The 14,579-nt window shown below is 44.9% G+C and overlaps 1 protein-coding gene across 12 annotated transcripts in view; it reads right to left on the bottom strand.

Annotated features, from left to right (window-relative positions):
• The window catches only part of LOC147107033 (serine/threonine-protein kinase BRSK2), a 1,115,513-nt gene that overhangs the window by 75,056 nt on the left and 1,025,878 nt on the right, over window positions 1–14,579 (bottom strand). For all 12 annotated transcript variants that reach the window (XM_086008028.1, XM_086008027.1, XM_086008038.1 and 9 more), the window contains one exon: window positions 9,615–9,738. In XM_086008028.1, coding sequence (XP_085864154.1) covers window positions 9,615–9,738 — 124 coding nt within the window. The remainder of the gene's footprint in view (window positions 1–9,614; window positions 9,739–14,579) is intronic.

Genomic DNA, 14,579 nt, shown 5'->3' with positions numbered 1-14,579 from the left:
GCTACCTCTTTTAAAACCCTAGGATGTAGGCCATCAGGTCCAGTAGATTTATTGGCTTTCAGTCCCATTAATTTCTCCAGTACTATTTTTTTTACTAATACTAATTTCTTTCAGTTCCTCATTCTCGCTAGACCCTTGGTTCTCTACTATTTCCGGGAGGTTTTTTGTGTCTTCTTCCGTGAAGATAGACACATAGGGCTGGATTTTGCCAGTGCTCAGAGGGCGGGTTTGGAGGCAGGTCAAAGGGTAAAATCATTTTGATTGACGGCGGGTTGCGATCCCGCTGTCAACCCGCCTCCAAACAATTTTCCCAAGTGTTGGGTCCCCGATTTGCGCATGGACCTGATACCTAGCAATGGGAAGAGAATTAAAGCCAATTAGCTGCCTATTAGCAGGTAGTTGCCAGTAGCTGTCACCTCACCTGCAGCTGCCATCTATTCCAGCCTATGGAGGGAGTCATTGGAGAGTCTGGGTGCAAGAGCTCACCTTTGTACAGTGATTGTCAGTATTTGCAGCACTTCAATGCTGTCAAACACTGAGAAATCAGTTGTCAAAAAAAATTGTGCATGGTCCCTTTAAGAAAACCGGCAGATGATGTGTCATCAAATGATGTCATCTGACCGGCTTCCTTTTAATTGGCCAGCAAGCCTGCAAGGCAGGCTTAACAAGGTCAATCAATGTAAAATCACGTCTGTGGGTCGGATGTGGTTGGGGTGTGACTGGAAGCCGGAAACCACCTGACTCGCACCCAACCCACCTCCATTGAAAAAAATCGTGGCCAAAGTATCTGTTTAATTTCTTTGCCATTTCCTTACTCCCCATTATAATTTCTCCTGTCTCAGCCTGTAAGGGACCCACATTTACTTTCGCTAATATTTTCCTTTTTATATACCTATATAGAAGCTTTTACAAAATAACAACAGAAAATGCTGGAAAAACTCAGCAGGTCAGGCAACATCCGTGGAGAGAAATTTGAGTTGACGTTTCGGGTTGGACCCTTCTTCAAAACTGGAAAGAAAAGAAACTAGATCGGAGGCAGGGCTGCGATCGGACAAAAGAATAAAAGAAACAAAAGAAGTAAAAGAGATTAGAAGCTAGACGAGATGGTAATAGGCTGAGATTAGGTGTAAAGTGTACTGGCAGGGCAAAAGATAGCTGCCAGGTGTGAGAGAGAAACAAAAGGAAAGGGGGGGGGGGGGGGAAGGAGTGGAACAATTACAAGAGAAAATGAAATGGGGGCCGAGCTTATGATCTGAAATTGCCTCCAATTTCCACCCTTCCCTCACCTTCACATGGTCCATCTCGGACTCTTCCCTTCCCTTCCTCGACTTCTCCATCTCCATCTCTGGGGATAGGTTATCGACCAATATTTACTACAAGCCCACTGACTCCCACAGCTACCTGGACTACACTTCCTCCCACCCCGCTTCCTGTAAGGACTCTATTCCATTCTCCCAGTTTCTCCGCCTCCGCCGTATCTGCTCCGACGACGCCACCTTCCACACCAGTGCTTCAGACATGTCTTCCTTTTTCCGCAACCGAGGATTCCCCTCTACTGTGGTTGACACTGCCCTCGACCGTGTCAGTTCTATCTCCCGCACTTCTGCCCTCACCCCTGCCCCTCCCTCCCGGAACCACGATAGGGTTCCCCTTGTCCTCACCTTTCACCCCACCAGCCTCCACATTCAACGGATCATCCTCCGGCATTTCCGCTACCTCCAAAGTGATCCCACCACCAAACGTATCTTCCCCTCCCCTCCCCTTTCAGCATTCCGCAGGGACCGCTCCCTCCGAGACACCCTAGTCCACTCCTCTATCACCCCAAACAGCCCTTCCTCTTCGCCTGGCACCTTCCCGTGCAAGCGGAGGAGATGTAACACCTGCCCCTATACCTCCCCCCTTCCCACTGTCCAGGGCCCCAAACACCCCTTCCAGGTGAAACAGCGATTTACTTGTACTTCTCGCAATCTAGTATACTGTATTCGCTGCTCACGATGTGGTCTCCTCTACATTGGGGAGACCAAACGCAGATTGGGTGACCGCTTTGCGGAACACCTCCGTTCAGTCCGTAAGCCTGACCCCGAGCTTCTGGTCGCCTGTCATTTTAATTCACCGCTCCATTCCCACTCAGACCTCACCGTCCTTGGCCTCTTGTATTGTTCCACGGAAGCTCAACGTAAACTCGAGGAACAGCACCTCATCTTCTGATTAGGCACTCTGCAGCCTTCCGGACTCAATGTCGAGTTCAACAATTTCAGATCATAAGCTCGGCCCCCATTTCATTTTCTCTTGTAATTGTTCCACTCCTTTCCCCCCCCCCCCCTTTCCTTTTGTTTCTCTCTCACACCTGGCAGCTATCTTTTGCCCTGCCAGTACACTTTACACCTAATCTCAGCCTATTACCATCTCATCTAGCTTCTAATCTCTTTTACTTCTTTTGTTTCTTTTATTCTTTTGTCCGATCGCAGCCCTGCCTCCGATCTAGTTTCTCTTCTTTCCAGTTTTGAAGAAGGGTCCAACCCGAAACGTCAACTCAAATTTCTCTCCATGGATGTTGCCTGACCTGCTGAGTTTTTCCAGCATTTTCTGTTGTTATTTCGGATTTCCAACATCTGCAGTATTTTGCTATCGTACTAGAAGCTTTTACAGTCTGTTTTGATGTCTCTCACTAGTTTACTCTCATATTCTATTTTCCCTTTCTTTATCAATTTGGTCCTCCTTTGCTGAATTCTAAAATCCTCCCAATTCTCAGGCTTACTGCTCTTTTTGGCAACATTATAAGCCTCTTCCTTTAATTTCTCTTGTTAGCCACGGTTGGACCATTTTTCCATTCATTGTGAATTATGAATTATTTCTTTAAATGTTTGCCATAATTCCTTTAAACGTTTGCCATATTCTACCATATCTAGGACCTGGATTCAAATTCAGCCCAGACTGATGGGATGAAAGTCTGCTGGCTACAAGGGTTCTACATGAAACGAACCTGATCAGCCTTTATCCAGTTCCTCATATCTGGCTCCAAACTGGCAATCATATTTTGAGAGCGGCTATACCTGGGACGCTTTATGCTGGCACTGGGGGGGCGGGGGGAGAGAATAATTTCCAGGTATGCGCTGATGGTTGCCCACTGTAAGTGCAGTTTGGAGAAACAGTCACAACGCCCATGATTTTCCATCCATTGATTTTATGTAAAATCCCAGGCAGTGTTAGCCCATGATTTTCCAATGCGTGTTCAGAAATTTACCTCTGGGACCTGGAGATTATAATCTCACTGGTGACTTTCCCACTGAACTGGCAGAGGCCTATTTAAAGTGACAATGCACCTCTTAAAGGGATGTTGCATTCCCTTCAGATGTCAGCTGTGGCTCAGTTGGTAGCACACTCGCCTCTGAGTCAGAAGGTTGTGAGTTCAAGTCGCACTCCAGGGACTTGAGCACATAAAGCTAGGTTGACACTCCAGTGCAATGCTGAGGGAGTGCTACACTGTCGGAGGTGCCGTCTTTTGGATGAGACATTAAACCGAAGCCCTGTCTGCTCTCTCAGGTGGTCGTAAAAGATCCCATGGCACTATTTCGAAGAAGAGCAGGGGAGTTATCCCTGGTGTTCTGGCCAATATTTATCCCTCAACCAACATAACAAAAACAGATTATCTGGTCATTATCACATTGCTGTTTGTGGGACCTTGCTGTGCGCAAATTGGCTGCCGTGTTTCCCACATTACAACAGTGACTACGCTCCAAAAGTACTTCATTGGCTGTAAAGTGCTTTGAGATGTCTGGTGGTCATGAAAGGCACTATATAAATGCAAGTCTTTCTTTCATTTCTGAGGTGCTAGAAGAATCATCTATGAAATGAGTCGCAGGCAAACCCCCAGGTTCTCAGAAGCCTCCCTGGAGGTGATTGTAGAAGAGGTGAGGGTGAGGAGGGAACTCCTGTCCCCCAGCAGTGCCAGAAGGGTTGCCAAACACTCTGTCCACCAGACATGGAGAGAGATTGCAGAGATCATCCGTTCCAAGAGTGTCACCACTGGAACCTGGATACAGTGTAGGAAGTGCTTCAATGACCTCACTAGAGTAGGAAAGGTGAATTTATCCCTCTCTCTACAAAACTTGGCAACCGTCATTCAACCCCCTCCCCACCACTGTCAACAATTCCCTTCTCTCTATCACTTCCTTCACCACAGCACAAGGCCACACTGCACCACCTCTCATTTTCATTATAAACACACGCTCACCTCTTCCTGGCTCCCTTCACACCAGCCACGAGCACCAGTCTCCTCTCATTTGCTAGCTTTTGGACAATCAACAACTTCTCTCAGGACTCCTTCCTCACTTCACACTTGCTTCTCATTCAACAGCTCCCCATCCTGATGGAATTTTGCTTCTCCTCTCTCTCTGCATGTGCACTACCAGCACAAGCCCCACACATCTGCACTCTCCTTTCAGTAGCCACTCACTAAGTCTTTCTCTCTCTTTCTGCAGAACAAAATATTGCACAATATTACAAGAGGACCACCCAACCTCATGATCCTCAGCGAGCTGGAGCAGCAAGACGGCATAGAAATTTGTGGTCCTGTTAGTACTGTGCACATTGGCCATTTTGAGGCTGGGGGCTTCATTGAGCAGGGTCTCTGACAATTACTTATACTCCTTCATTAAGCAACAGAAAAAATGTACATTCAGCCACCTTGACTACAGAAAATTATATTGTGATGCATGTCTTCTGCAACTGCGCAGTCTCCCAATGCCATCCTATCTCTTCTCCCTTTTCTGATTCCTCCAGGTTCTTCTCAACAGCCAGAGTCACTACTCCCACCCCCCGCCCGCCCGAAGCATACTCCATTGCTCCTAAGCAGCACCTCGAGTTTGTCACGGTGGCTGGGTTAGACAATGAGGTTGAGGGATCTTCACATGGTGATGCACCATGTGCAGTACTGTAGTGGTGGCAGGAAGTGTCGGAAGGTGAAGTCCTCTCCCAGCTCCACTGAGGAGAACAGAGATGGGGACTTCAGGGGCCCAGCAATGAGAAGAAAACCGCTTGCCTCACACAAACAATTGCACAAAATATTGGAAGTTCTGTCAAGGCATTTCACCAGCATAGTTGAAATATGGAGGAATATGCATCCAGTCTAAGTGATGTCATCTTGCATGGCATCAGTCCTCTGCAGTCTACCTTCAAAAGTGTGACCAACTCCATGGATGCTGCAGCGGAATCCTCACAACTGTAGTCAATGTCTGCACGCTTTGCAGCTGTGGTGGAAGCTCAAATGGCTGCCATGCAGACGCTGGGCTCAAACCTCTGCTCTGCCTTGAATAGACAAACATCTGCTTGTCCATAGAAACATAGAAGATAGGAGCAGGAGTAGGCCATTCGGCCCCGCTAGCCTGCTCCGCCATTCAATGAGATCATGGCTGATCATCCAAGTTCAGTACCCGGTCCCTGCTTTCTCCCCATACCCCTTGATCCCTTTAGCCTTAAGAAATATATCCAACTCCTTCTTGAATATATTTAATGAATTGGCCTCTACTGCCTTCTGTAATAGAGAATTCCACAGGTTCACCACTCTCTGGGTGAAGAAATTCCTCCTCATTTCTGTCCTAAAATGCCTACCCCTTATCCTTAGACTGTGACCCCTGGTTCTGGATGCCCCGACCATCGGGAATATCCTCCCTGTATCTAGTCTGTCCAGTCCTGCCAGAATTTTATAAGTTTCAATGAGATCCCCTCTCATTCTTCTAAACTCCAGCGAGTACAAGCCCAATCGACCCAATCTCTCCTCATACGTCATTCCTGCCATCCCAGGTATCAGCCTGGTGAATCTTCGCTGAACTCCTTCCATGGCAAGAATATCCTTCCTCAGATAAGGCGACCAAAACTGCACACAATACTCAAGATGTGGTCTCACCAAGGCCCTGTACAACTGCAGCAAGACATCCTTGTTCTTGTACTCAAAGCCTCTTGCTATGAAGGCCAACATACCATTTGCCTTCTTAACCACCTGCTGCACCTGCATGCTTACCTTCAGCGACTGGTGCACAAGGACACCCAGGTGTCGTTGCACTTCCCCTTCTCCCAATCTATTGCCATTCAGATAATAATCTGCCTTCCTGTTTTTGACACCAAAGTGAATAACCTCACATTTATCCACGTTATATTGCATCTGCCATGCTTCTGCCCAATCACCCAACCTGTCCAAATAATCCTGTAGTTTCTCAGCATCCTCCTCGCAGCACACACGCCCACCCAGCTTTGTGTCGTCTGCAAATTTGGAGATATTACATCTAGTTCCCTTGTCTAGATCATTAATATATATTGTGAATAGCTGGGGTCCAAGGACCGATCCCTGCGGTACCCCACTAGTCACTGCCTGCCACTCGGGAAAAGACCCGTTTATTCCAACTCTTTGCTTTCTATCTGCCAACCAGTTCTCTATCCAAGTCAATACCTTGCCCCCAATTCTATGTGCCTTAACTTTACACGCTAATCTCTTATGCGGGACCTTATCGAAAGCCTTCTGAAAGTCCAAATACACCACATCCACTGGTTCTCTCTTATCTATTTTACTAGTTACATCCTCAAAAAATTGTACAGATTGGTGGAGCAAGCAGAGAGGGGCTTTCAAGGAATCTCTCACCTTCTGCAGTCTGCCCTCCCACAGATCAATGGAAGTGATGAGCTCCAGCCCCAGGTGAGTGGCAGTGGCAACTGCAATCCTCGTTACATAGCCATGTTATGCAGAATGCAGCAAACTACTATGATATGGCTCACTTTGTGTGGGACATATTGCTGGGAGCCCATGGATTGATCAGGACTCTGGAACCTTAGCTTCACAATGCCAATGGTGTGTTCAAGATGTGCCTGGTGGTCCCATGGCTGTTATTGTACCTGTGCTGCTCTGGTGTGGTGGGGTTGTGGAGGGGTATCAGCCAGGACTGGAGGGTGTGTCCCTTGTTCCCTAGGAGCCATCCTCTGACTTTCCTGGAGCGGTTGAATAGTAGGGGAATAGAGAAGTGTCTCAGGATAAAAGCATTGTGGCATCTGCCAGTGGAACTGACACAGACTTGCATGATCCTTCGGCAGTGATCACATACCAGTTGGAATGATAGCCTTCCCTGTTAGGAAAATCTGCTGGTTCATCTTCTGGTACCTTGATTGGTACATGCATGCAGTCAATGGCCCCCATTGGGAAAGTAAAGTACTGATTGCCACTGGTTAAGAGGCCATAGGGGACCTGCGTAATGCAGCTGTGCACTGTAGACTGGTGATGTCTCCTGTAGCTGCCTGGAAGGAGCCCGAGGTGAAAAAGTTTAGGATGGTGGCGAGTTTCACAGCCACCAAAGTATGATTCCCTGGCCCAGCAGGGAGCAGGTCCTGCTCCAGGATACTGCACAGATCTGTAAGAGACTGCATGGTGAAGTGCAGCCTCCTGACACACTGTTTATCTGATGTTTTGGAAAGTGACTCTTGGCCTACAGACTGTGGGCTGGGTAGGGCTTCTACAAGCAGCTCCCCTCACCTGCTGTGTTCTAACAGGCTGAGCTGCTGCTCGTCCTGGTTGCTGGGGCTGCTGTTGTTGCTGCTGCTCTTCCTCTGACTGTTCATTCATCCAGAATAAAGAACACAGGAGCATAGGAACAGGAGTAGGCCATTCAGCCCCTCAAGCCTGTTCCGCCATTCAATGAAATCATGGCTGGTCTGCAACTCATCTCCATCCACCTGCCTTGGCTCCATATCCTTTAATACCCTTGGCTAGCAGTCTCTTATGTGGAACCTTGTGAAATGCCTTCTGGAAGTCCATATAAACTACATCCATAGACATTCCCTTGTATACTACTTTAGTTACTCCCTCAAAAAAGTCAATTAGGTTTTTTAGACATGACCTCCCCATTACAAATCCATGTTGGCTCTCTCTGATCAGCTCAAATTTCTCTAAGTGCTCAGTCACTCTATCCTTAGTTATAGATTCCAACAACTTCACTACAGCAGATGTTAGACTAACAGGTCTATAATTTCCTGGTTTCTCTCTCACCTTTCTTAAATAATGGAGTTCTATTTGCAATTTTCCAATCTAAAGGGACAATTCCTGAATCGAGAGTGCTTTGGCAAATTATGGCTAACGCTACTTCCTTTAAAACCCTGGGGTGGAAACCATCAGGTCCTGGGGATTTGTCAGTCTTTAGCGTCATTATTTTTTCCAACGCTGTTTTCTTGTTTACGCTAACTTTAGTGAGTTCCAGTCCTTGATTCATTATTAGTTTCCCTGGAATGTCAGGTATATCATCCTCTTCCTCTACTGTGAGAAGCAAAAATGGCACCCATAATAAGTTGGAATTGTTTACTCAGGGGTGAGTAAGATAAACAAATGAAAATGAAGCAATCTCCAAGCTCAGAAATGCCTTGACAATGCATTAATCAAAAAGCACAGAGATTCTATTAATCTATGTTAATGGAGGCGAGTGCCCTTTTAAATTTTCCTGCAAGTCGCGTCAGTCGGTTTCTGAGGCCAATCCCGTGAGGCATTACTGAGTAGTTGGCCGCTGCGCAGGACTTCCATCTCGCCCAATTAAAATCGCATCGGGATCCTAATTACATCATGGGATTCTGATTTAAATATATTCTTTAGGCACCCACTGGAAACCGGGAAGTGCACCTTGGAACGGAATCAGTTGCTCCGTGTAAGTCGCGATGGGTCACTTCAGGACGGGAAAGTGGTGGAAAGCGGATTTCCCCGATTTTAATTGCTCACCCACCCTGTTCTCGTAAGGGGGTTGGGGTGGAAGGGTTAAAACCTAAGCCACAGTTGCTATCGTATGGCCCTGTGCTCCACACGGCTATTACAAAAAAACTTTCTACGCAAATAAATTTGTTATCAAAAAACCCCCAAATTACTGAATATCAGATACAAATTTCTAAGTTTTTTTGTCGTTTAAAGTTTATTCTTAATGGTAATAAACTTTACTGAAATAACCAGAAAAAAATTCTGTTCTGCTCTGTTATTTTCTCCCACTGATTGATAGGTCTTCCCAGCTTAGAAGGTTAACAGGAAAGTTGCTTCACTCAGTTGCTAGGATGTGGATGTAACAGCCCATCTCTCTTGTGACTCTCCAGTGAGCTTTGCCTCCCTGTGGGGAGATACCAGATGTCTGCTCTGTGACTCTTCTGAACCATACATGTAAGATCACAAACCCACATACCGTGGGGAGCCACAGGCATGAGCTCACGTCGTACTCACAGACAATGAAGCAGCAATAGAACAGCTTTATGCTGTGGGTCAAGTAGTAAATAGTTTCTCAATAGATATCCTCTTTAGGTTAGATTGCAGTTTCAAGATTTACATTTTATATACATTTGGAATGAATATAAGCTCCATAATCAGATAATAGGAAATTAATTTTTCACATATTGCAGTATAAGGAGCTGAATAGTTTGTGTGTCGATATTTTCCCCAAATTTCAGCCATACTGTATTTATTAGAAAATTAAACTTTCTACAAACATTAAATTTAGAAAGGTGATAACTTCATCAAGACAGCATCTCATTTTAATTACAGGCAACAACGATGCGAATCTTTTCCTAAAATGTCACTTGTATGTTCAACAAAAGTTGATACTTACTGAAAGAAAGGCATGGACAATGTCTGCCTTAATGGAACTCAATGGCTTGTCCTTGATCACCACAAAAATCTGCTCCTCTTTGTCCAGGTTGATGAAGTTACCAAACCATGACTTTTTGGCAAGTCTAAATAATAAGAAACAAGTATTTTGACCACAGATGTCTGAAACATTTTCATTTCCTTCTACATGTCACCTTCACTTAGCATGTCATCTGGCTTATCAATTGTGTATGGTTTTCTGAAGAGTTAACAAGAGAAGCCAACATATCTCCATTGATCAACTGGCAGGAGTTGTATGCCATTGGACCAGAATAGGCAGAGCTGTCAGCTTTTACCTTTATTTCAATGTTCTGTATAATGACTAAGATCAGAATTCGTCCATCCCATTATACTGCCAAGACAGTTAGTAGTACGTCAGTTACCACTAGGATTTCACTATGGAACCAAACAAACACTGAAGTCAATGCCTAGGCACAGCTGCTAGGAATTTTGAAATGTTTATGGCGTAGGAAAAATTGGCGTTCATATTTTAAGACTATGATCTTACATAGGGCATAGAAATGTCCATGTCATCTAGATAGCTAAAGAACAGTATTCTTGATGACTTCAATTTTCTCCACGCTTTTGTGTGGGTAACATAGTCATTACAACAGTGACTACAGGGGTGATTTTGTGACTGGGGGCATGTTGGAGGCGGGACTGCTGCTTGTTGGGTCGATGTCCTGCCTCCATCGATTTGTGGCCAACCAACGCTATTTCCGCTTGATTGACCTTGTTAAGCCTGGCCAATTAAGGGAAAGCCGGTTGCAGAGCACGTCAACATATGACGTGTCATCTGTCTTTTTGACAGATGAATTGTCATCGTTTGACAGTTCTGTGAAGCTGTCAAACAGTGACATTCTCTGCAGTTTAATGAGGTCTTGCATACAACCTTCTTTCTTTTACAGAATTGAGATGTTTGTTGCATCTGAGAATGCAACGGCCATCTCTCATCTGCAACACAGAGGTCCGAGACTCTCCGCATACAAACTGAATGAAGCCTGCAGGAAGAAACAAAGGTAAGTACACTTTTAAAAACACTTTGCACTTACCTCAGATACTCACCTCTCCACTCTTGCACCCATCAATTACCTTCACATCACACATTTGCACCCCTCCGACCCCCGCAGACCCAGTACTCGCCTCCCTGAGCTGGCATGTTTTGGAGCCTTTGGGAAGCCCGCACTGTTGAGGGCAAAAAGGGGATAATCCTATTTTCTGCCCAACCCGCCCCCAACCCGTCTCCTGGTAAGATGGCATGGAGGCAGATTGGGCACCCGCCCCCAAATTCTGCCATTTTCCCGGCAGTCCCGTCTCCATACCTGCCTCCCTAGGACTGGCAAAATCGCCCCCTACAATTCAAAAGTACTTCATTGGCTATAAAGTGCTTTGGGACAGCCTGAGGTCCTGAAAGGCGCTATATACATGTAAGTCTTTCTTTTATAATATTTGACTGAATGAGACTTTATCAACTCCATCAGGTGATCCGAAGTAAATAAATGCTCTGTTTAACACCAAATTTGTTATCAATTTCTATTTGTAATCAATTACATTTATATATTTTACTTTAAATTCAGATTAAAGGGTAGTGTTATAATAGAGAATAATTTGTATTCCATATAACCAAGCTGGCTTTCACCTCTCTTCAGAGAATCCCCTAGTGAAGAGCGAAATTATAAATTAGGGGTAACTTCAGCTCCCTAATTGCTATTTTAATAATTCTATCACAGACCCAGATTATATTTCTAGGTCCATGATTCATTGGGACTGTAACTAAATATAATTTTGTGCTGTAGCACGATTCAGTTCCCTGTTCTCCACATGGATATTTGTGCAAGGCCACTCCATTGTAATAGAGGCACTTTGTCAGCCAGAATATGCTTGTACCTTTGGCCTTGCACTGTTCCCGTCCCCAGCCTGCAGAATGTGAAGCTGTAGGATTCACCATGTGGTAGTGGTAGTGGTAATGGGTATATGAGGAAAAAGTCTTCTTTTAAAAAAAATAATTTCGGGATTGGTTTTTAATAAACTGATTTAAAGCTTCATTAAACAGAAAATAAGTCAGAATGCAGGCTTATTAATCTGGATTCAGTATGTTAAGGAAAAGACAATCTTTGTTGGCAAATTTATAATTTTCAAATACTTGAATATAATGCTGTCATATAAAGTGACATTAAATAGTCATTAAGAAACTTACCAGAGATACTGAAATTTAAGAAAATGAAGGGGATTATGATTTCCTGCTTAATTGCCCAAAGATCACAATCTCCTGTGTATCTGCACCATGCCAGTAAATCGTGGCATTCCTCCTGCTTTGGGGGTAGGGCTATTGAAGCATGCATAGTAATAGCAAATTCTCTTTCGTGAAACTGCATGGCTTATAGTTTTACTGGGGCGCTTTTCACTAGTGTTTTGATTGTTGGGATAGCCTTGCTTCAACAGCTGTCTCATTCTTCTTGCTGGAGAGTGAAACATGCATTGTCAGGTGAGCGGTGAGGACAGAAGAAGAAGTGAAGAAAAAGAAATACAGAGGAAAAAAGCAAAGAAAAGAGGATAAGAAGGAAGGAGAATACATTAAAGTTACTAGGCTGACTCCAGCGACCGTTGATACATATAACTTGCCTTTTTTAACCATGTTTACAATTTTTGTTGGCTTACATATATATGGGCCACAACTGAGAATCTAACATTTAGGAATTGACCAATGACGGCAACTTTGAATGCAAGTCTCCATTCAGGATATTTTACCAGGGGTGACTCATTTGGCTGTAAACAAACAAACAGTATAAAAAGACCAGTCCTAGTGCGAGCAAGCACTGAGTGCGAGTCATCAAAGAGTGCTGTGAGTTTGGGTAAGTGTGAGAGTTCTTTAATTGTTATTTCTCTTTAAATCATTCTTGATAAGATTACTTAAGCAGTTTAAGTAAAGGGGAAAAGTTAAATATTTGGGATTCTGTTGGTTTAAGAAGAGTAAAACAAGGTTACACTGCAGTAGGAGTAAATTGGCACAGCAGGCAGTGGAAACCAGTTTTCTAACCAATCAGCAGGGGTGACTCATTTGGCTGTAAACAAACAAACAGTATAAAAAGACCAGTCCTAGTGCGAGCACTGAGTGCAAGTCATCAAAGAGTGCTGAGAGTTTGGGTAAGTGTGAGTTAGGGTAAGTGGGGTGTTAGGTGCTCTTTTCAAACTTTAACTCTGTGGGTTGTAGTTAATAAGGCCTTTCTGGTGCAGAGTGACTGTTGGTAAACCATTTAACTGGTGTAACTAGAGGGATTGATTTAATTTAAATCCAATTAATTAAAGGGGATACTAGCATCTAAAATTGGGCAGAGGGTGTCCATAACTAACAATAAAAAAATTAATTAATTACATAGAATGGAGCAGGTGATGTGTTACTGTTGCGAGATGTGGGAGCCGGTGAACCCCATTGAGGCTCACGGTGATTACGTCTGTGACAAGTGTCTGCTGCTACAGGAACTCCAGCTCCGTGTTGATGAGCTGGAGTCTGAGCTTCAGACACTGCGACACATCAGGGAGGGGGAGAAGTACCTGGACTCTGTGTATCAGGAGGTGGTCACACCTATGAAGTTAATTAATTCAGATGTAGCCCATGGTCAGGGACAGGACGGTGTGACTACGAGTGAGGCAGGTACGGGGATCTAGGAGGTAGAGCTGGAGGAGCCGCAGCCCTTGCTCTTGTCCAACAGGTTCGAGGTTCTTACTCCCTGTGGGGACAGGAGCAGGGACTGCAGGGAGGATGAGCAACCTGGCCACAGCACCATGGAACGGGGGGCCATTCAAGAGGGGGGAGTAAATAGAAATGTTGTAGTGGTAGGGGATAGTATTATTCGGGGGATAGATAGAGTTCTCTGCAGCCGAGAGCGAGAGTCCCGAAGGCTGTGTTGCCTACCCGGTGCCAGGGTTAAGGACATCTCCTCTGGGCTGGAAAGAAACTTGCAGTGGGAAGGGGTGGATCCAGTTGTCGTGGTCCATGTTGGTACAAACAACGTAGATAGGACTAGGAAGCCGGTTCTGTTAAAGGAGTATGAGCAGCTAGGGGTCAAATTAAAAAACAGAACCTCAAGGGTAATAATCACTTACCTGAGCCATGAGCGAATTTGGCTAGGACAAATAAAATTAGAGAGTTAAATGCGTGGCTCAAAGACTGGTGTGGGAGAAATGGGTTTTGCTTCCTGGGACACTGGCACCAGTACTGGGGCAGGAGGGAGCTGTTCCGCTGGGACGGGCTTCACTTGGCCAGTGCTGGGACTAGAGTCCTGGCGGATCATATAACTAGGGCTGTAGAGAGGGCTTTAAACTAACTAGTGGGGGGGAGGTTCCTAGAAATGTAAAAATGACAACAGAGAAGGTCATAGACTTAGGTAGCAGTGGGGAAATTAAAAACCAGAGCGTGTCAGGAAGGGGCAGAAGGAATGGAGTAAAAGGTAAAGTAATAAAAAGGGCAAAAGCAGGAACTCAGTGTCACAAAGCATATTTGAAAGTTCTCTATCTGAATGCACGTAGCATTCGTAACAAAATAGATGAGTTAATGGCACAAATAACTACATATGGGTATGATCTTGTGGCCATTACAGAAACATGGCTGCAGGGTGACAATGCCTGGGAATTAAACATACCAGGTTATTTAACGATCAGGAAGGACAGGCAGGAAGGAAGGGGAGGTGGGGTGGCTATGTTAATAAAGGAAGGAATCACTGTAATACAGAGAAATGATATTGGGTCAAAAGATCAGGATAATGAAACAGTTTGGGTGGAGGTAAGGAATAATAAGGGGAAAAAAACACTAGTGGGCGTAGTCTATAGGCCTCTGAACAGTTGCAACTCTGTTGGACGGAGTATCAATCAGGAAATAGTTGAGGCTTGTAATAAGGGAACATCTATAATTATGGGGGATTTTAACTAT

This window comes from Somniosus microcephalus, chromosome 15 (assembly GCF_052327205.1).
Source record: "Somniosus microcephalus isolate GS21.2 chromosome 15, FLI_Smic_1.0, whole genome shotgun sequence".
Lineage (NCBI taxonomy): Eukaryota > Metazoa > Chordata > Chondrichthyes > Squaliformes > Somniosidae > Somniosus > Somniosus microcephalus.
This window is presented reverse-complemented; position numbering and strand designations above follow the sequence as displayed.